Genomic DNA, 24,020 nt, shown 5'->3' on the forward strand with positions numbered 1-24,020 from the left:
AAGATGACTCCTGGGATAACAGAGCCATCTCAGAGATGCACACTTTCCTTTGGTCCTCCTGGGATCCTGATGTTGCCATGCACAGGGACCCCTGGTCACACAGGGAGTGACATTCAGGGTTGCTGTGGTCTGCTTTAAGTCTTCCTTGATTAAGGTGACCAGATGTCCCGATTTTTAACAATTTGTCCCATGTCCTGCGGTGCTTTTTGGGAAAATTGGGACTTTTTAAAAATGCTGAGGGACACAGGACAAATTATTAAAAATCGGGACTGTCCCACCAAAAGTGGGACGTCTGGTCACCTTATCCTTGATCTGTCTTTCTGAAACCCTCCCTCGTAAGGGACACCCTCATTTCTTATGCTCCCGGAGGTGTGCAGATCTGATTGTCCTAGAACTCAGAAGCATAAAACGATTGAGCTTTCCTCCCAATCTCAATCCAACCCTCCCAATTTGTGCCCCTTTGTTTTTAAGACCACAGGCAGGACTTTTAGTCAATGGCGAAATAGTTCTAAAGCTAAACTCTGAGCAACTTCACTTTGCTCAGGGCTCAGTAGGTTCTCTAATGGCACAGGCCCCTCACCAAACAGGACTCCCTGGGAACAAGGTTTGGGGTGTATTTGTAGCTTCGATTCGGAAATGTAAGGCGAAGGAAGGGTGCGCTGCTTTGCCTTAGATTTCCCACTGGAAAGGTGTTGGGGAGAAAATGCCGTTCTCTTTGCTGGGGAAATGCCAAATGTGGGGAACCAGGCACAGCTGGGGAGGGCGCTGGGCCCTCGCGGTCACTTGCGCGGCTGCTGGATGTGCTGGGTCCTATGGGACGGGTGCTTGTCCATGGAGGCGTGGGGCTTCTGGTGAGCCACCTGGGCAGCCGCCGGGGGGAAGTCCTTGTCGCCCTGTCAGACACACAGAAGGAAGGTATGGCATCATCAACACTGACTAGCTGGGTTCGTGCAGGAGCAAGGTTCCGACCCCGAGTCCACGTGCCCCTGCAATGTAGGTGATGGACTGGGCCTGTGGGCAGGCAGGAGCCTGTCCCCTTGCCTGTGGGGGTTCTGAAGCTCCCTGGGGAGCGGAGGGGCACTGAGGCCCACACATGACCCAGAAGGTGAAGCTCTGGCTGTATCTGCCCACACACCTGCGATCAGGTCACCATCCGACTCACAGGAAACTACATGTGTCTGGGTGTCTTTCTTCTGCTAGAGCTGCTCCTGAATGGTCTGAACTGGGGGCCGAACAGAATCAAACCCAGGCCTTCCAATCAGATGTGCCACCACAGCTGTGAGCCGGGAAGACTACTGAAGGGCAGGGCTGTAGGGTGAGAGACAAGGTACCGCTGGCTCCAGGGAGGAATCACTGGGCGCCACAGTGCCTGTGAGGCTGCAGCCAGGCTGCTCTGGCTAACCAAATGGCCATGGTTGACCTTGAACTTGTGTCTGCATTTAATTTTCTCACATATAGTAGACGTGCCAGTCATCTGTCCCAGTGTCTCAGGACAGCTGTGGAGAGCTGTCCCCAGCAGTGACATTTGCTTCACACAGCATAAGTGCTCAGCTGAATGTGAGCCACAGAACTGTGGGTGGTGGTAGCCTGGCCTCCTCACAATGGGAGTTAGCTGGTGGGAGGGCTGGAGGGACAGGTCACTGGGCTCACCACAAGAGGGCGCTCTTTGTGAAGGGTATGACTAGAGCCCATGTGTTCAGACCAGGGGTTGGCAAGCATTTTCTGTAATATGTCAGGTAGTAGGTATTTTAGGCTTTTCGGGCCATACTCTCTGCTTCAACTCTTTGGTCGGCCTTTGCAGCGTGAAAGCAGTTGCAGACGCTGCATATATGATAGGTGCGGCCGCGTGCCACAAATTTCACGCGCAGACGCGGAAATCTGAATTGCATATAATTTTCACATAATATAGACTTCTTCCTTTGACTTTTTCAACCATTTAAAATGTAAAAGTACTCTCAGCTCAGTCTCCCAGAAGCACTTGGCCCAGGGTAGCTGCGGTCCCTGACCGAGTTCAAAAGGAAGGGAGACAGGTGAGGAGGAGGAGAGGCAGCTGCTCTCACCCCCACTGTGTGCCCACACCGCACTGTCCCCAGTTCCCCACTGCGGGCTCCTGGGCAGGAGACCACAGAACACCACTGGGCCCATGGAAGAACGGGGCTAGCAAAGACAGGGACCGAAAGTCCTCATACTGAGGCCCATGTGATGAAGGCTCTTACCCGGGCGATGACTCCGGAGATGTACACGGTGGGTTTAGGCGGGCTGCAAGACAAGAAGGGAAAAGACAGTTTAGCGGAAAACTCACAATGGGGGCCTGCAGCAGCGACGACAGGTGGATGGGGTCAGTTTGAGGGGAGGGAGTAAGCCTGGCCGAGGAGGGAGGAGAAGCAGGAAGGTTATTGCATCACCACCACCACCTGGCCGCTGGGCTCAGGACACCCGTGGAGTCCTCCTGAGGGAGGGCAGGCAGAGCCCAGAGGAAAACGGATCTTAGCGAACAGCAGGGGAGTTGCTGGAAAGCACTTTCCTTTTGTTCTTTGGTTCATCCTCAATTTGTAACTACGGCAAGCTCAGTGGTTTTAGTTTCAGATTACAGACACAGGGGCTCCCTGAAGCAGTAAGTCAGGGTCACATGGGATGAACTGGAGATTAACTAGGAAGCTCCATTCTGGGAGCTGAGGATCCCCTTCCACAGTCCTCGTGGAGCCCGTGGCTCCAGCAGCTGCTAAAGGGCAGACCCAGAGCCCATGCTCCTGGCCCCTCCAAAGCTATTGTCAACTTTAACATCTTCTCTCCTACTGAGCTCCCCACTGTCACCAAAACTGAGGGATGGACACGGGGCCAAAGTCATACATGTTCATAGCTGAGAATCAGACAAGCCCAAACATGTTAGAATCTAGGAGGAGCCTGAAAGAGGGATGGTTCTGTTCTGATAATTATGCAGCATCACCTTCCAGTAAGGCCCGGCCATCTGGAGGTGTGGCGAGCACGTGACTACTTCCATCACTGCCAGTTTATGTTGGTTTTGTAACCTACATCAAGCCTCCGAAGGCAGAAACAGACACACCCCCTCATCTCCCACAGCAAGAGCCTGTTGAGAAAGTCACCCACAGAGATGAATCCAGTCAGAAGAGATGCGTGATCGAGACCAGATCCTCTACCCCAAAGGGTGGCTGAGGAGGCTTGGAGATATCCTATCTAATAAAAGAGTAATATGCAAATTGACCATCACACCAAGACACAAAATGGCCTCCCCCATGTGGACACAAGATAGCCACTACAAGATGGCCAGGGGGGAGGCAGTTGTGGAAAGTTAGAGGTGACCAGGCCAGCAGAGGGCAGTTGGGGGAGACCAGGCCTGCAGGGGAGGGCAGTTGGGAGCCAGCATCCTGGATTGTGAGAGAGATGTCCAACTGCCCTTTTAGGACCAGGCCTAAATGGGCAGTCAGACATCCCTCAGGGATCCCAGATTGGAAAGGGTGTAGGCTGGTCTGAGGGACACCCCTTCCCCCCAATGCAAAATATCTCATCTCTATCTCTATATATCAGCCTGCAACACTCACCACAGTGTCTGTCCCAGCACCTGCCCACCTCTCTGTGCGTGGAGATAGGGACTCCAGACACGGCGCCCCACCATTGGGCCCCTCACTTCCACCCAGTGGCCTCCCTGGCCTCAGTAAGCCTCAGGTGATCCTTCCCATCCTGGTCCCGGGCGTCTCCCACATTAAACACGATGAGGGTGGGTTCTAGGTCTTGACTGAGCATGCCTTGGGAAATGCGTGTGTGGATGGTTATGATCAGAGGTCGCAGTAACCCTGCTCCAGCCTGGACATCAGAAAATGCAGGCAGAAGCTGCCACCTCATTTCTGCCTCTGAGGCGCAGTGGCAGGTATGGTGTTTACCTTCCTGGCACCCACTAAACGTCTCCCCTCAAGCGAGCCCTCAAGGAGCAGCCGCAGCATGATGCTGAATAGCTATTGTAGAACACTGTGGACTCGGGGGCTAAAGGAGACCCCTCACCTGCTGCCAGTCCCAGCTCAGTCCCTAAGGGGAGTCAGAGTGAGGGCAGACCTAAGGGCCACACAGTGATGTCCCTGGCTGAGCCCGATCTTACAGAGGCACCCACTGTGACTTGTTAGCACTGAAGTTGCTGAGCTTTGAGGGCATTTGGATTCCACTCATCAAAGGGCCGTGTATCAGAGAAGAGCCTGTTGGACTCGGAGGGAAGGAAATAGTCCTGCGGATCCAGCAGCCTGGAGGAGAGGCTCTTGCTGCAAGAGGGCACCATTTCTGTGCTGTTTTTTAAACAACGTCGAAGGATTGTGCTGTTCTTGCTAAGCCTTCTCCGGGCTGGAGGGTCGCCTGCAGCCTGTGCTGCCACACCTCCTTCCTCCAGAGCGCAAGCTCTCCCCTCCCTGCAAGTGTGCTGCAAACCCCAGCTAGCTCAGCAGCTAATGAACATTAAAAAAATCTGCCTTTAAGCCATTTTTAATTGTCCAGTTCAGTGCCATTAAGTGTTCACATTGTTATACAACCATCACCATGACCCATTTCCAGAACTTCGTCTTCCACAGAAACTACTTAGTAAGCAGTGACCCCAGTCCCCCTTCCCTTAAGCCCTAGTATAACTGCTGCTCTACTTTCTGTCCTGAGAATTCAACTACAGTCTAGTACCCCATGTAAGTGGAATCATAGTCTTTCTCTTTGACTGCCTATTTCACTGAACCTCATGTCTTTGAGGCTCATCCATGATGTAGCAGGACAGAATTTCCTTGCTTTTTAAAGGCTGAGTGGTATTCCGTTCTGTGGATAGACCACATTTTGTTTATCCATTCACCTGTGATGGATTCTTAAGTTGTTTCTCCCTTTGGACTATAAATGATGCTGTGGCCATGGGTGTACCAGTATCTGAGACCCTGCTTCCAATTCTTCTGTGCGGACACTCAGAAGTGGAGCTGCTGGGCCGATTTAACCAGAGGAGCCACTGTGCTGATTTCCACGGCAGTCCCAACATTTCAGAATCGCACCAGCAATACACACACTGTTCCAGTGTCTCACACCTCACCAACACTTGTTATTGTCTGTTTTTTTTTTTTTTTTTTAAATAATATTCATGCTAATGTATGAGAGGTGTCTCACTATGGTTTAGTTTTAGCAGATAATTTTAAGAATAAGCTTCTCTGTATCAAGAAATAATGAGTATCAATCTGTACTGAGCATTCATTCATTCAAGGTCTTTGTGACACGAACTCCTCCCATCCCACCAAATGTCTTCTCTTTCCTAAAACTGAAAGGCTGTACTTGATGGTGAGGACGCAGGGCGGCCGCCTGTACTGCACAGTCATGCTGACAAAGCATGTGCTGCACTGCACGTTCCATCCAGTGTGGCTCTGAGCTCACTGCCTTTCCCACCTACAATTAATAGCATCTCAAATTGGTAAACGTTTGTTTTTACATATATAAGGAAAAACTCTTCCTCAACTCCTTGAGCTATGGTAGCTTAAACCAAAACTCACAAACAAGAAACCCTGGTAAAGCGTCTGCTTGCAAAGCCATGTTTGCAAAAACATGAGTATTTTAAATTCCACTAGGGTTCCATGCAAAGCATAACCTACATTTCCAAGATTTTAGAAACTGTGATCACGGCTCTGAGGATTTATTTAATCCGATGGAAATAATTCTGACAGCTGTTGTTTTGAAGATGCAACATGACTTTCTCGCAGGAGACAGAGACACTGAAAAATATCACTCCTGCTTTCCCACATCCCCAGGCCTCCCCAGTTTTAAAATCCACACTTATTTAAAATTTAAAACTGAAGAAACTGCAAGTGAGGCAGAAGTAGTGGGGGCTAGAGCTGGATAACACCTCATACATCTGCAGAAACTAGTTCCACACATGGCCTGCTGGCCCGAGGGTTTGATGCACGGAGGTTTTCAGGGTACCCATGTTAAGGAACACACCAAAGTCTTACCAGTGTCATCTCTCCTGAACAAAACTTGCCTATTATTTATTTTCCTTGATGGATAAAGTGGATGCATTCCAGACAGACAGACTGAAATGCCAGAAAACGCTTTGTAAATGGGTGACCCAGGGAATGCTGACACCCTCAGGACCAGTTTGGTGATCTCATCTTTAAATGAAAGTCCTCAGGGCTGAGAAACGCAATCCACATTTATAAAACTCCCTGAACTCTAAAACAGCCATTACTGAATTATCTGTCAACATATTTTATTCAACTCAACTTACCTAAAACACTACCAGTCCAGTGTGTAATCACCAGGAAAATCATTAGGATCATAGTACTTGTCATCTTTGTGTGCCCTAAGACTTCATACCTGGACTGTCAGTGCAGGTCCCGGGCAACACGACGCTCTCTGACCAGCTCTGAGCAGTCTCAATTGACATTGGCAGCCAGCTTCCCTCCCATGTGGTCATCGGCAGCACTGAGGCTCCCAGAAAAGCTACATGGGGACCTGGGAGGAGGTTATCATGGGGCACGCCCTCCCCTCCTGGTAAGAAAGCGCCTGAGTACTCAGAAGGGATTTCCCCCTAAAAATCTCCCCTAAAAGTCCAAGCTGCCTGTGAGTCAGGGAGTGGCTCTCATACACATTCAGGCCCAGAGAACTGTGTCAGAGTCTCCATTTCCTTTTCCAACAAGCAGGTCAGAGTTCCGTGAGCAGGGGTCCTTCCTCCTGATGCCCAGTGACAGAGGCACCCCATTTAACCGGCAGTCTACTACCCGAGGACAATGCACTGCTCCCAGACCACGCGGCCCTTGGGGAATCTGTGCAGGGCCACAAGGGGATGGGGAGCAAAGCCAGCCCCACTCCGCCACTGACGGGATGAAGGGCTTCTCTGTGCCTGGAGGAGCCACAATGCCACCCGCAGGCTTGACAGGGCTGGCCCAGCCCGTCCTATGGCCAGAGAGAGAAAGAGCAGCACAAACTTTGTCTTTAGCGAGCTTACGCCAGTGCAGGAATCGGGGTTAAAATTTTAAACTGGGATGATGCTAGGAAAGAATCAGACAGGTGCTCTGCTAAACACACTTGGGGGGCCTAATACATAGAGGGGAGCCAACACAGAATGGGGGAGGTGACGTTTAAGCTGAGGTCCATGCACCTGTGCACACAGTGTGACAGGAAGGGGCCACAATACCAGGGCACCAAAGGAAGGGGCGAGATTTAATTTGCTTTTGTTAGCACAAAGCCAGTGAGATCTATGGTGGGAGTACAGGGGGGTTCTCTTACAATGATGGGGTGGGCGATTTGGGGTGCGGCCCGCTCCCATGATGAACACCTGGGAAAAACCACCCTTTTGCCAATCCCCATAAGAAAGGACAGAGCTATATGGCAACATAGAAGCAGATTCTGCTCTAAACCTGCGGCTTTGTGTTTCCATGGAATTCACAGGAGAATATATTCCCACCTGTGGTGATTTTAAATACATTTCCTAGCAAATAGATGGAAAACAAATCCTTTCTAGCCATTTTAATTCTTGCAATAGCTTTTCAGCTTGGTGTTCATTTATTTGGGTTATTAATTTTCTAGTCACGGAAATAATAATTAGCGTGGCTGGTGACCAGAGGGGAACATCTTACTCAATTGCACCTAACATTTCTTTGCAATGTCATTCTCCCAAGTTTGGCAGTCAAGGTTGTTTCTCTTCCAGCTGATTCCGGAGGCTGAGGACTCCCACAAGATGGCACTGCGGGCCCTTGTACAGGGCACTCAGGCTGGCCAGGCTCAGCCAGGCTTAGGACAGTGAGAGCCCACGTTCTGGGCAGGGACTACTGGGCACCTCACCACTTTTCCCTAAGAAATATGTACTTCTCCAGTGAGTCTGACTAAAGGAAAATAAAACACAACCTAGGTGCTTTACATTCTAATTCCGAGAGGACGTAATCTGGACCCCTGTTCCCTCTAGATTTGGGATAGGGAGTTCACAGTGGTTCTGTTAAAGGGCATACGCAGGCTCTCCTGGTGGAGAGCCTTCTAGTCGTGTTCATACTGGTCTTGTAACGAAGGACTGAACCTCAGTCGTCAGCATCAGTGACAGTGGTGGCTTCCTCTGCCCCCTTATTCTGACCCAATGACCCGAGGCTGCCGTGACTTCAAGACAAAAACTTTGTCCAGGCTATCAGAGTCCCTTCCAGAGAGCCTGTGTCTATCTGTGAAATAGGGACAATCCCTATTTCATGGAGCAGCTGACATTCAGAGAGGCTCCTAGGCTCTGCCTCAGAAGTGCCTGCTCACAGCTCCTTATGCAGGGAAACCCTCTGTTCTCCCACAGAGAACACCGTGCACAGTTATCAGACAACCTGTGCCACTATCATATATGTATTAGAAGTTCTAAACGTTACTTCATTTCAGTAACATTTACACTTCAAACCATCCCATCTTTGATTCTGAACACATTTGTTTTAGTGTCTTCCTTTTGAATTTCAATTAAGAGGAAGTGCCAATGAATAGTTAATGCTGACCAGATAGATGCTAAAATATCAGAGTATTTATTATGTATATTGTGAAACGAGATCTAGTGGGCGTCTTTGGGGTCAAAGGTCATGTCTTATAATGGGGTGATTTTGGGGAGGAGGGTGTCCATGGTTCAAAGTACAAAGGACATATTTTCTAGGAGGACATGTATTACAGCTTTAAGAAAGGAAAATGAATGTATAGGTAGGAAAAAAATCTGACAACTGCTAGCAGAATTCCTATTAAAAAGAAGTACATGTTAATCTTATCTAATAAAAGAATAATATGCAAATTGACCTTACGCTACACCCACAAGCTACACCCACCAGCCAATCAGAGCAAGTATGCAAATTAACCCCAACCAAGATGGCTGCAGCCACAGAGAGCAGGAGGGAGGCTTGGGTTTCTCAGGCAATGGAAGAAGCAAACCTTCCCACCTGCCCTAGCTGGCCTAAGCCTCTACTCAAGGCTACAAAGTTTCAATTATAGAAGGTAAACAAATCCAAACAGAAATGGCAGCAGCCACGGAGCAAGCAGCAGGCTTGGCTCTGCTCCTGGCTACAAAGTTTTAATTGTAGAAGGTAAATTCCAGATACCAGGGCCTCCACTTGGGTTGCCGGGGTGTGTGGCTGGCCTGCAAACCACCACAGACACAGGTTGCCCCACACCCCAAGGGAGCCCCCACTCTGATCCAGGACACCCTTCAGGGCAAACCAGTCGGCCCCCACCCGTGCACTAAGCCTCTATCCTATCTAATAAAAGAGTAATATGCAGATTGACCACTCCAACACAAAATTAAGATAGCTGCCCCCATGTGGTCAAATATCTTTCCCCCATGTGGACATAAGATGGCCAGCAGGGGAGGGCAGTTAGGGGTGATCAACCCTGCAGGGGAGGACAGTTAGAGGTGACCAGACCAGCAGAGGAGGGAAATTGGGGGCAAGCAGGCTGGCAGGGGAGTGGTTAGGGGGTGATCAGGCTGGCAGGCAGAAGCGGTTAGGGGCAATCAGGAAGGCAGGCAGGTGAGCAGTTGGGAGCCAGCAGCCCTGGATTGTGAGAGGGATGTCCGACTGCCTGTTTAGGCCCAATCCTACCAAGATTGGGCCTAAAAGAACAGTCGGACATCTCTCGAGGGGTCCCAGATTGGAGAGGGTGCAGGCTAGGCTGAGGGACACTGTGCACGAATTTCATGCACCGGGCCTCTAGAATTCAATAAAATAGCAGACACCAAAAATGGATGTGGTCTGGCCCTACTACTTCTTCTCTGGAAGTCCAGGTGGCTGACCTGAAGTGGGCCCAGCATCACCAGGATGGGTGGCGGAGAATCCAGAAATCAGAGGAGGTGCCAGATTTAATTTGCTCTCGAGGACTTTTAGGGGGCCTCTCTTAGGGAGCTTTGCATCCAGCAAAAATCAAAAGTCCTGGGAAGACTAAACTCAGCTTAGGTTAAAGTCAAGTACCTGGAGTGACTGACAAGCACGTCCGGACTTATCTCTTGCTGGATTCACCAGTGATTATATTCTTAATCCACCCTCCAAACTCATGGCAGGGAGGACTGGGCGGGCTGGCAGCCACAGTCCCTTCCCAGTCAGGCAGTCAATTCAGCTGCTGCCTGGCTCTGTGACCCTCCTCAGACCACCCCATGCCTTCCTGCCTTTTTGGGAATTAGCAGAAAAAGAAGAGCCATGTCAAGTATGTAGAAAACTAACCTCACTACCAATTCTGCTTACTTTTAAACCAGCTAGTGCAGTAGGATGTCTTCCATTCAATCTGAGAGCCCCACCCTACCCCACCCCCATGTGTGAGGCTCACAGCACATACAAGGTGAGACTCAGGAGAGAACTCTGAGGGGTTAGCATGTGCGTCGCAGCAGCTTTACACAGGCCACCTCCACATTCGCTGGACGCGGTTATCACAGTTGTAAAAACGGGGGCAGAGAAGCACTCCCCTACACCTGGAGGATGGCTTCCCTCCTGACCTGAGGCCACACCCCAGTACCACAGGTGCACCGAGTTGGGGCTTAGGGAAGGACTGAACTCCAGCAACTGGGGCTTCCCCTACCAGGCCAGGGTGCATCACAGCCACTGAGAGGGCGGCCTGGAGGAGACAGCCCGCTGATCTCTCAGCAGGCTGGACCTGACATGCTTTGAAGAATGTTAGGGCTAAATATAAACTTAATGTCTAAGAAATCAAAGGAGAGCCGATATTTCATGATTCTCACTTTGCCCTAGCCCTCAGACCAGGGCCTCTCCTTCCAAACTGATGGGCAAGTCTGCATCTAAGGCCCATCTATTCCAAGAGAGTGACAGAAGTGTGAGAACAGCACGGCCACATTTCAGAGGAGCGTGAGGCCTTCGGGGGATACTGATCAACATGTAAGCACCACAACAAATGTAAATGATTTAGATGCCAGCTGAGGTTGGGGAAAAGGAGGAAACGGGCCTTTTTCTTCCTTTTAACACCTGCTGGCCCAGCAGGGAGTGGTTGGATAGTTGGGAGGGAAAATGATCTCAGAGAGCAGATTCTGGCACAGCTGAGATCCAGTCAGCACAAATGCCTGAGGCATGGCGGGTCCATATAAGTGGATCCCTGAACATCAACCCCGTGTCCGTGCCTGTGCATTGAATAAATATTTACTGAGCAACCACCAGTGCCAGCCACAGGGCTGGGTACTGCAGACCCGGTGTGATCAACCAGAGGGGAACGCCCTCCTGGAGCCTAAGGGCACAGGACGCTGGGCTCTGCAGGGAGGATGGGGTACTCATGACAGACCTGATGTCCTTGCTAATGGACCCAGGGCCCTTGTTTCCCAGGTCACATGCTGTAGGTAAGATAACCCCATTGTTCTGCATTTTGTTAGCCAGAACCAGAAAACACTGCCTGACAAACAGAAGTCCTCGTGTGGAAAAGGGGAAGAATACTGGAAACTAGAACTGTTCCCGAAAAACCATACCCCAGGCCCCTGCTCTGGAGGAGTGGGTATCAATCGCCTGGGTTGTAGCACCTGGTGACTGAGTGGTCACCATGGAGACGGAAGGAAGGGCCCTAAGGAACAGCAAACCAGGAGGAAACCTGGGAAGGTGAGAGGCACAGAGTCTGCCTGGGGCATGTGTGTGCATGTTCTCCCCTTGTTAGGAGGCTTTCCCTAGGAAACCAAGAGTCAGCATTTCAAACGAGGAATGTGAAAAAAGCACCCAGTCAAAATCGTCCGCATCTGTGCTGCCTGTTTCAGAGAGGCAGGTGGCAATGGAATGGGGCCACTAACTTGGGGACAATCTTAAAAGAAGTTCTATCATGAATCTCAAACAGGAGTTCTTAAGCTCAAGGTGCAATCTGTCGCTTTTCCTCAGCATTTGCTGCAAAAAGATGCTCATTTGAATATAAAGACAAACCCAGCACCTGTAGGTTTAGTAACAGGGCTGTGCGGGAGACCTAAAACGAGAATCGGTGACGTAAGTACAAACACTCTCTGTGCTACAGACTTCAACAATCACTGCAACAGCAGATGGCAATGTATTTGTCTTCCTGTCCTTTCCTGGAGGCAAAAAACAGCCAACCCTGCTGCCTCTTCTCTGACCAGTTACCCCGTGTAATTACTAACAGTGCCGCCTTTCACTCTCAAAAGCACACCAGCTTACATATGCCACACTGTCCCTCCTGTGAGACACAGACTTCTAGAACGATCCCCAACGTTCTTGGGGCTCCAGGAGCTTCATCTTGCAGAGAAGAAATGCTGGTCTTCTCTCTGCGTGTAAGCCTCGAGCTTGGCCAGTCGGTAAACACCAGTCCAGAGGGAGCTCACGTGTAATCTTTTCATTGCTTTCCCTGACCCTGTGGTCTGAACTGACTTTCCCAGCTGTACTTCTATAAGAACTTCCCATTTATCACACTGCGGTGCAGGCTCTTACACACCTAGCTCCCCCCTTCAAGGTCAAGGTCAATGACGGAATTTGTTGTGTCCCCAGCACCTGGCATAGTGTCTGGAACACTGAGAGACTCAACAGGTGCCATCAGCACGGAATGGGCGTCAGCAGCACAGTCTGCAGGGAGAAAATGAACCCGGCTGATTAACTGGGGTTGTCTGTGGCATGTAACTCCTTGTGCACGGAGAGCCTCAAGGCTTGCAGAGGAGCGATCCGAGATACATGGATTCACCTCTGTTACCTGCAATCTGGCTGAGCAGGATCTGCCCGTGATGGGAGCAGATGGGCTCGTGCTCCAGCGTGAGCCAGACTGAACCTGAAGACTAGTAAACGGTTTTTCTCACTGTTAAGAGAGAGGTCAGGCTAAGAGGTACTTTCTCAGATCATCTCAAGACAAACTTGAGAATGATGATAGAACCACAAACTGAATCTTAAATGATAAGGAGGAAGAGAGGGAGTGTCATGTAAGACCGCTTTTGAGAGTCTGAATTAATAAAATAAAAAAAAAACCCATCAACATTCCCATCTTCCTGGCAATTCCTGGAAGCTACCAATAAAGGCTGGATTTCTTTGCAGGGCTCTTGCCATATTTTCCAAAAAATCTGGAATGGGCCCAGCTGGTGTGCCTCAGAATTGGATCAGGGCACATGCTAGGGTTTTTGGGCGGCATCCTTGGTAGGGGACATCCCCCACCCCTGCTGTACATACAGTGTACAGTGTTAACTCAATAATTCATAATGGATTTCTAAGGCTCATAAAATTCTGCAGGCTTCTGGCGGTGGTTAGCTTCCTGGGCATGTGCTAATTGTTCCGCTGCAGGGAAGCCTGGGTGTGGGAGGACCGGGGAGCCTGTCGAGCCCTGGGGGAGGAGAGAGCAGGGCCCTGCAGTGCGATGGGCCAAGCACTGGCTTGTCTCTGGGAGGGAGAAGGCAGGGAGGGGTTCCGCAATACCCCAAGGCGTCTGGCCAGGTGCCAGGTCAGTGATCAGCAGTCACAAGGTGCGGCAACCTCTCTGAACCCACTAGCAGAACAGCCTGTTCCTCAAACCATGGGCCAGTGTGGTGACATTGACCTTCATGTGGGCTGGTGCCTCAGCATTTCCATGAGAACCCTGATTTCTTATCTGGAACCCCTGGGGTCAGACAGGTTTCTGAATTCAGATTTTCTCAACTTTTATAAGGGCAACATGTTGCATAAATCATATATAATGGCCACCCCTGGAGGGGTGTGGGGCAGAATCCCATATTCAAACACATTAATACTCTCTGCAGCAAAGTGTATGGAGATGACACTAAGCAGAATAAATAAGGACTATAAACAGCCTCACATCAGTCCAATTTAGCCAGGTTATGGGTTTTGGTGTAAAAATATGAAAACCTTTGCAGCTTTCCCAGCCCCCTGGACTGGGCATGGCTTGCCCAGCGGGCACCCTCTGCTTCTGCCTCCCACGAGGCTCTGACTACTGCTTCATCTGCACCAAGAAAGAAATGGATTTGAACCAAACAGGACGGCATAGCTGTCAAGGGGCAAGCAGAGTGCTAAGCATTACTCTGGGATTATAAGAGAAGCTGTGGTCAGCTCTATGTATTTCTCCGTACAAAGTAGAATTTGACTCATGCATTTAGGCCATTGGCAAGACAAAATAAAACAGGCGAACAGGGAATTTCCCCCCAGTGCTGGCTGCCTGCCCAGCCTCTCTGGGTTGAGAGAACTGTGTGCTAATCACTGTGCCTTACATTTGCAGGCCTTCCCCTGATTTCAAAGCCCACTGGTCCACATTCCAGTGACCTCAGTGAAGTGTGCAGAGCGGGCAGCACACAGGTGAGGAAGGCCAGGTTGCCTGTGGTCACGGGGCTGGGAGGAAGTGGAGCCAGGACAAGAACCTGGTTCTCATTCTCTGGCAACTGTCCTCCAGGCGCACAATCCTCAGGACTGTGGCCCCAAATACATTCTGCCCAACACTCGTCCTGCAAGATGCCTCGAGTAACCTTGCTAAAATGAGTTTTGAAACACTGCTTCCTATTTCTTCCTCCCGGAGATGCGCATGCCCCTCAGTGTACTAGGAGCCTGACGTCCTAAGGAAACCAGGCTAGCTTCGCTTTACCCAAGCTTCCTAGGTGCGCTTGCCCCTGGAACCCTTTGGCCAGTACTGCCACAGCACCCACATGCTGGGGCACTGATTTTCCCAGTTTCAATGGTGTTCCAGATTTTACGTCCAGCTGAAAGCAGCTTATCCATTTGGAAAGAGTTTTACCCCGAGGGCTGAAAGAAATCACAAAGAGCTATCAGGAGACCCATGTCCAGGGAATCCATTTTCCCACCCTCCTCCTTTTCCTCTACCTCCGAAGTCCCCTCAGAGCCTCTGGGTCTACAGCCTGCGCCAGCCCCGCTGCTGGGAGCAAGGTGCTGACACAGTCCACGCCTTGTCATTTGTGGTGAAGCAGGAGCGCCCACTGAAGGTCCAATGCCCTCATCAGCAGGCAAGACCTGTGCCAGCCTCGTGGACCATGGGCATTTCTGATGGAGAAAGGGGAACTCCACTTTGGTCTGAGGCTCTCACGTTCTTTTCCAGCTCAGGTTAACCTTTCATGAGGAAAGTCATGAAGGAGGGAATTATTTGATGTACCTACGTATTGGGAAATTCTAGAAATGATGAAACCCTCAGTCAGGTGAAGGAGCTGGACCGCGTGTCCTGGTGGGAGTTTAGTTCCATGAGCCCTAACACAGTGACATTCGTTTGGGCAATGATTACTACTGAAGCCCTGTGAGGTCCCTGGGAGCTAAGCATTTCTCAAACGTGCTGTCAGGTGGGACGGGAATCTCCGCAGTGACCTCCAATTCTGGACTAGGAGTTGAGGTGAGCTCCTGAACACACTGTGCCTTAATATGCCATGACACCCAGAGCTAGCCACTCACAGCGCTTGAGGATTCCTTCTAGTTCTAGGTCTTTTATGTAAAATAAGGAGATAAGGAGTAATAACAAGCATATTCTAATAAGAGCTAACAGTTTCTTCTTACTCTGCCAGGAGCCATTCTAGGTGCTGGAGTCACATGAACTCATGTAATATTCACGACAGCCTGATCATCGCTTTACAGTCGAGGACACCACGGCACTGAGAGGGTTAATAAGCTGCACAAGCGAAGGGGAAGCCAGGATCCAAACTCACAAGTCTGGGCCCCTAACAGTAGCTCAGGCTTTTCAAAGTCCAAACCATTTATGGCTATGGTACAATCGTGTGAATTTACCCAAATGCTTGATTTATAAGAAAATCACAGACAGACAAACAGACTTGAGAATAACTCACGTTACTAATCAATGACCAGCTAGGAGGGATTTCTTGTAACAGTGTGTGAGATAAAATTATGAGGGGATCTTTATCAAATACACACTTTTACTAACTTAAAAACAGCACCCAGGGTCATGATATGCTTGTCTGAATTTCATACATTAAGTTCTACCTAAGAGATCGACAAGCATGTGCATGCAAACCCCACACCACAGGTGAGAACAGGTGTGGAGAAAGCAGGTGAGGTGGGTGGTCAGTGTGCCAGGGAATCCAGATGCACGTAGAGCATTCTGGCTTTTCAGGATCAATGCAAACCTCCCTGTCTTCCCCTAGCCACATAACCTTGGCCAAGTGATTTCTCCTTTCTTGACCTGGATCCCCACTCACAGATGCAAGGAGGGCAGGCTAAGTCCAAAACCCACACAGAGAAGTCAGAGGGATTGGCTTTAAGAGAAGTCAGTGGTCTGTCTGCAAAGCAGCCAACGCGTCGGCACAAATCTGGGGCATCTGGGGCCCAATGTGAAACAAGTGCCGAGAATTTCATCAAAGGCCTACCCTTAGGCAGAGCTGTTACAGGGGAGGACCGGCTGCTGAAGGCCTGGGTACAGCAGGGGGATGGGCAGGACCAGAGGTTTGGCTGGGAGCTGGAAGATGAGAAGTTAGCTGAGCACAGATGGGCACCTGTCTAGTGGAACTTTAAAACAAGTGAGCACCAGACATGGAGGGGTGTGTGTAGGGGCCATGGAGAAGGGACCCAGGCAGTTTGTCTTCTAAAAAGCAGCACACTGGGTTGCACCTGAACAATTTCAGGTTTAATATGCAAAATATTTAACATGGCACCCAGCACTGATCAAAGTGGGGGAGGATTCTGGTGGCATATGGCACTGGTGGCACCAGCCCCACTCACAGCCCCTTCTCTCTTGGGGTAAATTCTCCACGAATTGCACCAGTCTGGTGCCATCACATCACTGCCGCCAAAGGGCTCCAACTCTTTAGTTCTAAGAGCTGGATGTCACCCTCAAGAGTGGAATCATTCTTTAATAGCACAAAGTAATTCCATGGGGGATGCCAACTGGAGCATGGCTGTCCCCCATGGATGTTAGCAGGTAGATGATAAAAGGCACGGCCAGAACATAGAGAGGCCTGGCAGGCAAGGTCAAATTACAACTTTAAGAAGGAAATGTTTCATGGACTTCGAGGAAGGTCATCTAGATGGTTATCCTGCTGTTCAGTCTAATTAGCATATTTGCTCTTTATTATATAGGATTATAATTTGGAAGTTTAAAAAGTGTATTACACTATCATTCATTAGAATGAAGACAAACTGACATTCTACTTTACTAGAGGCCCGGTGCACTAAATTTGTGCACAGGTGGGGAGGGGGGTGTCCCTCAGCCTGGCCTGCACTCTCTCCAATCTTGGACCTCTTGGGGGATGTGGGATCAGGCCTAAACCAGCAGTCGGACATCCCTCTCACAATTCGGAACTCTGGCTCCTAACTGCTCATCTGTCTGCCTGCCTGTTTGCCTCTAACCGCTTCTGCCTGCAGCCTGACTGCCCCCTAACCACTCCCCTGCTTGGCCATATTGTGACAACGTGAGCGTGGCCATCTTGTGATGATGTCGCACATGACGCCACCTAGGCTTTTATAATATAGGGTAAGTGTTTTAGGTTTGCTATTCAGAATATGTACACACATTTCTGTAACAAGCCAGGAAGTACTTAGGGTGGCAGATAGCAAATAAGTCCAATTTCACAGGATCCATAACAGTCTGGTTAAGACAGAGTCACTGTTGCCCAGGATATAAGACCCAGATGGGATGTACTGACAGAGAGGCAGGGGGTGAAAGGTAACATGCTGAAGGCACTCCACCACTGCAGGGGTCACCGCCACCTCCTTAGCCAGGTGTGCTCATGAGCTCCCTGCTGCACCATGCAGAGGGCTGCAAATGGCTTTGGCAAACGCTGGGGTTATAGGGGGTTGTGTGGCTTTCTCTGAAGCTCAGCCTCCCAGGCGAGGTCACAGGTTGCACTGAGAAATCCCGGGCGGGACCACAGGATGACACTTGCCTGACTTCTCTGACCACAGGCCTCTTTTTCAGAGAGTACTTCATAGGCCTGCTAGGAGGCAGGCTTAAAAAGCTCCTACATCTCACCACGGCATTGAAAATGCGGCTAATGTAAAATAAGCTGACATTTAGCTACTCGTAACATGCCCCAGAGGAGGCCCTCAAAGGGAAGAGCGGCCGTCTGTGCTACACACAATTTATCAATGTCTCTCTCGCAGACGTTAGGGCAGTAGCTCAACGTGTGGGCCCCACACAGCAGCCTCAATTCACCTGGAAACAACAGGCTGGAAATGCACACTCTGGCCCACCCCAGACCTCACCCAGAATCAATAGGAGATGCTGACTTGGTAATGAGGGCTGAGAAGGAGCTCGCTCCAAGGTCACAGTGCCTGGGGGAGAGGCAGCCACACCTGGGGTCCAGCCGTCTCCACCTTTTGATCCAGATTAGGGAAAAATCACTACCACACGCTGAGGCGACTAGGACAGACGAGGGAATAGTTTTAATCTGCGCACGAGCGTGAACACACACACACACACACACACTCACTCACTCACTCACTCACTCACTGCAGAAACTATCTCCCTTCCTCCCCCCACGCCCATCTGAAATGACTGGTCCTGAGGCGCTAGGCAGAGCAGAGCTGGCATCCCTGAGCATCTGCACTGGCCAGGCACACGCAGAAGCCGTACCGGCCTCTAGTGTAGGGGTGTCGAACTCAAGCAGAGAAGGGGCCAAAATCTAAAATCCAGCCTAAATCGTGGGCCGAATGGTTTACTGAACAGTCATAAACTGTCATTGTGATGGAAACTCAGCGGAGTGCAGTGATGACAGCGCGGTGCGGGCCACATTGCAAGGCCTGGCGGGACGGATTTGGCCCGCGGGCCTTATGTTTGACACATGTGCTCTAGTGCATTCACTCCTCTGACAAGATATTACTGTCCCATCTCCAGGATGGGAAACTGAGGCTCAGGGTGTTGCAGGTATGTGGCCAAAGCCAGAGTGGCTCTGGGCCTTACCTTGTACAAGTCGGCGTCTTTTCAGCCTCTGAGGGATTATTTTTACCCCTACTGTGTTCCAAGAAGCTCAGGCTCTCAGAATTTGTGTTTTTTCCACAAACAGGCACCACGTACAAAGCTAGCCTGAAACCCAAGGTTTCTGCCCCCACCCTGTGCTCCCTGCACCCCGTCCCACTGCAGAGGTGAGGTGAGGCTGAGCCCCAGGTGCTGTCCCCGAGCCAGAGGAGCAGAGGGGCAGACGAGTGGCAAACGCAGAGGTCTGAGGGCTGAGCATCAGGAACAGGCATCCTGGAGGGGAAGCTGCCTCCTCTGAGTGTGTGCTCTCATTACATTTGAAAGGGCAAAGGGGGATCAGGAGTGGCACATGCAGACCTGCAGCGAGTCACTTCCGCTAACCCGTGTGTTCTTTACCCACTGGAGGGGCATGTGGGTTTAGACGCGTGAGAATCATGCTGGAATCCAGACCCTAAAACGTGACTGGATGCAGTGGAAAATCAGTAAACCGGCACACACTTAGATATGTATGTTTACTATCACATGGCTCTAAGAGGAATAGGAAAAGGGTTCTTAACCCAAAGGGCAGAATCAGAAATCACGGCTCCCACGAACGAGGCGAGGGAAGAAAACACCAACCCTGTAACTTTATTTTCATTCACGTCTGATATTTAGCATTCTCCTTCCTTAGGAATTCAGGCAACAAACCACAGTCCCATTAGCAGTACCTGTAACTTTGTTTCACATTACCGTTGTTGCAGGTATTTTGAAATATTGTTTACATTTGTCACTACTTCAAAGTGACAGCAGTGATTAGACCTATCATGGGATCTTGTTATTCAATCTTTGAAGAAATAAATATATAAATAAATGTCATAATTTAACATCTTGATAACAGGATTTCACACTTCTTATGGCAAGAAAAGCTGCAATATGAGTACATAAAAGCAAAACCAAGAAAAATATAAAGGGAAAACTTCAAAAGGATTTGAAAAATAAGGACATATAAGCCCCAGTACACAAACAGTCCACTGCCTTGTGCTATCTTAAAATCTCACAAAGTAATTCTTAGTAAAAACTTTAAACTTTTTAAATCTTCACCCAAGGATACGTTTTTTATTGATTTCAGAGAGAAGAAGGGCCGGGGGGCAGAGAAGCATGAATATACGTGTGTGTGTGCGCGCACGCGTGCGCGTATGTGTGTTGGGGGGGGGCATTTGTATGAAAAACATTGATCAGTTGCCTCCCATAGGCACCCAACCATGATTGAAACTGAAAGCTAGGTATATGCCCTAACCAGGAATTGAATCTGCAACCTTTTGGTGTATGCGACAATGTTCCAACCAACTAAGCTACCTACCTGGCCAGGGCAAAACTTTGAGAAGATTGGGAGCACAGTATCTTTGATCCTGTTTGATCCTGCGATGACTTCTAATCATCCACCCAGGAATTCTCTACCACCGAGGAATGCCAACAGCCTCAGTGAGGATGGAGCCATCTTCCCTAGGGCTCACCTATGCTCTAGCAATGTTGCAGCCACATAACAGGAATTCCATAAATGTATGACTGTGACTAACTCAGGTGTGTTTTTATTCCTCTTCAAAGCTTGCAAGTATTCATTTTTCCTCATTCTGTATTTCCTCTAAGTCCCTTCAGAGAAATAGTCTTGCCTACAAATCTCATGTTACAGATGAGGAGATGGGCCTGAAGGTTAGTGCCTTACTTGGGCCCACCTGGAAGCCACGAGCCAGGACTCAGCAGCACTCACCCTTTCCCCCCAGCTGGGCACTTTTCCACACTAAATTGCTTTACACACATTTCAAACTGACACTGGAAGGCTGATCATTGGACATGATGTACACCCAAATTGCTTGATTTTGTAGTTATAAATTTGGTCTATGCAGAAAAAGAAAGCTAAGAAGATTATCAGAGAAACTAAGGTATGGACTGAGCTGAATCAAACTCAAGATTTAAGGGGAAATACTTCTCTTTTCTGGTTCCTCATTCCCTAAGGGACACCAACTTGGTGACTCAGAGTGGGGAGCCCTCAAGCTCACCCTAGGCCTGGCTTTCCAATGCCTCTCACCAGAACGATGGCCATCTGGGCACAAAGTCATGAGCTCTAAAGGCCTACAAGATGCTCAGGGTAGATTCCCTCCTCCCCAGGAGGAGAGGTGAGGTTCAGTGGACACTTGATGACCTGAGCACTCTCCTCCTGGCTCCCATCTGACCCAACAAAGGCAACAAAAGCATTTCTCACACAAACCCACCCCGTCAGTCCAGCCCTGAAGCAGTTGGAAAGTCTGTGCTTTTGTTTCTGTCTATGATCACCTTTGGAATCTCTGGCAAAATGAAAGCAGACTCTTCTAACCCTTAACAGTACTTGTTTTGTACCCAGGAGGACCACCCTTCCCATTTAAGACTTATTATTTCTTCTTCCCACTTAAAGTCCTAATGAATTTAGTAGCCATGAGTCATCAGTTTTATACTGATGCCAACTTCCTCTTATTATACTTCTCTGGTCTGATTTCCTTTCTTCGCAGCTAATTTTGGCAATCTCGAATCTATGACTCCTGGAATTTAGACTCCATCTGTGTGTGTGTGTGTGTGTGTGTGTGTGTGAGAAAAAGAAAGAAAGAGAGAGAGAGAGAGAGAGAGAGAGAGAGAGAGAATATGAATATGCATGGACAGAAGACAAGACCTCTGAGACAAACCCATAGCTAACATAATACTCAATGGTGAAAGGTTGAAAGCTTTCACCAATAAAATCAGGAACAAGATAAGGGTGTTGTTCTTAAAACTCCTATTCAACATAGTACTGGAAGTCCTAGCCAGAGCAATTTGGCAAGAAAAAGAAACAATAGGCATCTAAATTGGAAAGGAAGAAGAAAAACTGTCTGTTGGTAGATGATATGATCTTAAACACTACACCAAAAAATAGTAAGAAGTGATAAATGAATTCAGTAAAGATAAATTCATTTGTATGTTGATTATATAAAAGATATATAACCAATACACAGATGTAAGTTACAGTTACATTTCTATATAGTAACTCAGAAATAGAGTCAAATAGTGGTTGCCAGTAGCTGGGAGTGGAGGTATGGGAAGATGCTGGTCAAAGGGTAGAAACTTCCAGGTGGACGATGAGTAAGTTCTGGAGATCTCATGTACAGCACGGTGACCATCATGAACAATAGTGTGTTATGTACTTGAAAGTTATGAGAGTGAGTCTTAAATGTTAATTTATGTGAGGGGATGGAGGTGTTAACGGACCATTTCTTAGTATATATGTGTATCAAATCATACTGTATATCTTAATAATAGTCAATGAAGCTAGGAAAAATGAGATAAAAAAACACCCAGGAGATCAAAGTATGGGGAAGAAAATAATGTGTTCAAATCTGTAGGCAATTTGAAACATTTTATAAAACACAGTGTCCAATTAATATAATTAATAGACAATAAAACATTACATCGAGGCAATTTCTGTTTACTTCTTGTTTTTTGGATACCAGAAAGTAAACTTTTATTTTGTAACATTCACTGTTTTGTGAATTATTTGTTCATGCTCTTTTTATTGAGGATTTGACATTTTTCTTCTTTTTTACTTATTTATTTAAAAAAAATTTTTTTTAATTACAGTTTACATTCCATATTATTTTGTATTAGTTTCAGGAGTACAGCATAGTGGTTGGATAACCATGTACTTGACAAAGAGTTCCTCTCGTTATTTCCAGTACCCACCTGGCACCATAGTTATCATAATATTACTGACTATATTCCCTATGCTTACTTTATAGGAATCTGACATTCATTTTCACAGTCCGAATTAGGTTTTTAATTATCCCTATTTTAAAACACACAAACACACACACACACACACACACACACACACACACGTATAAAATGTTGGGGAAAAGATTCACAGACTGAGTACAGGGACAGGCAGAAAAGATAGCAGTGGAGACCTCTGGTGGACCAAGATTCCATTTCTTTGCCTTATTTTTTAGTTTCAGGGAAATGAGATATAAAATGATGTACAGGTATAGAGTGGAAGATCCTGGATTCAAGAAACTAAAGCAGTGCTACTGATTTATAATCTAAATGGTCCATGAATGTTATTTAGAAACCTAACCTGCCAGTAAGTCCAGATAAATGGATATACTCATCAAACTCCTAGGTTGAAATTAATTGCAAACCAGGAGGAACATATGTTGAAGAGAGTTTTTGGCCATGACCCACATGCAGAGATATCCTCCACACGGAGCCCTTATGCCAATGAATGAGTGAAGAGAGAGGAGACTTGGAGAGCACGTGGCATGGGGCAGGGGTCCAGCCAGCCCGCTCTCCGTCCAGCATCAGCACATTTGCTCTGCCCTTCCTAAGTGCCCATTTACGTCTCTCCTGGACCAGTCCAGCCTCCCCATATGTCTGCCTTTCAGAGAGTCTCAACTTTTCCTTGTTAATTAAACAGCATGTTAATTAACAACACTTAAGCTGCTAATTGTCCTACTTTCCCCCTCAACCACAAAACTCACAAATATTGCAGGGTATCAAAAACCCTTTTTCCAATAGTGCCTGCTTTTCTGAATCCATGTGTAGCAAAAGTTAACCTGAGCTGCAGAGGTCAGCTATTCTGTAGGTAGGAATGTTGTTAAATAAATAGAACCAATTACAGTAGTACTCCTATAACCAAACGAACTTTATAATCAACTGCCACCTTCAAAAATAGGTGCCCACATCTGAACTTGTATATTTCTACTCTATCATCTTAGCAGTCCTCCCCTTCATTTTCCAACTCCCACGATGCCTTCCAGCAATTACTTCTCTACATTCAGTGAGAATGGCCCAAGATGCTCTAAATTTCATCATCACCCTGAGAGAACCTGCTACAAGGAACACTTGGATGTCATTTATAACTTCACTTTCATACCTTTAATCTTTAGTCCTGACATATAAATTCAAAGTTATCCAGAATAAGAGGCTTGTGTTAGCAGTTCAAATTTTTGGACAAATTCTTATAGACCCAGAAATACTTTTTTCTCTAGTGCCTTACGGTCCTCCCAGGGAGGTCACAGCCCACCACTTCCCACTAGCACACCAAACAACCCATAATGATGGTGCCTTCTTTGCAAGCTCCTTAGCCTCAGGCTTGATCTTCATTCTTGAAACCATCTCCACACAGATCCCACTCTGGAGTCTCCTCACAGAAAACTCATCTTTCCAGTGACCCTACATCAATGGAGGAGCAGAAGTGCTTG

At 48.4% G+C, this 24,020-nt stretch overlaps 1 protein-coding gene across 2 annotated transcripts in view; it reads right to left on the reverse strand.

Moving 5' to 3' along the window:
- Positions 1 to 469: 469 nt before the first annotated feature.
- Positions 470 to 24,020, reverse strand: part of LOC118703894 (death associated protein) — a 41,881-nt gene continuing 18,330 nt past the window's right edge. For both annotated transcript variants that reach the window (XM_036411216.2, XM_036411215.1), the window contains 2 exons: positions 2,217 to 2,259; positions 470 to 893 (listed from right to left, as the gene is read on the reverse strand). In XM_036411216.2, coding sequence (XP_036267109.1) covers positions 780 to 893; positions 2,217 to 2,259 — 157 coding nt within the window. In that variant the 3' untranslated portion in view covers positions 470 to 779. The remainder of the gene's footprint in view (positions 894 to 2,216; positions 2,260 to 24,020) is intronic.

The sequence above is a fragment of the Pipistrellus kuhlii genome, unplaced genomic scaffold (genome assembly GCF_014108245.1).
Source record: "Pipistrellus kuhlii isolate mPipKuh1 unplaced genomic scaffold, mPipKuh1.p scaffold_m20_p_4, whole genome shotgun sequence".
Classification (NCBI taxonomy): domain Eukaryota; kingdom Metazoa; phylum Chordata; class Mammalia; order Chiroptera; family Vespertilionidae; genus Pipistrellus; species Pipistrellus kuhlii.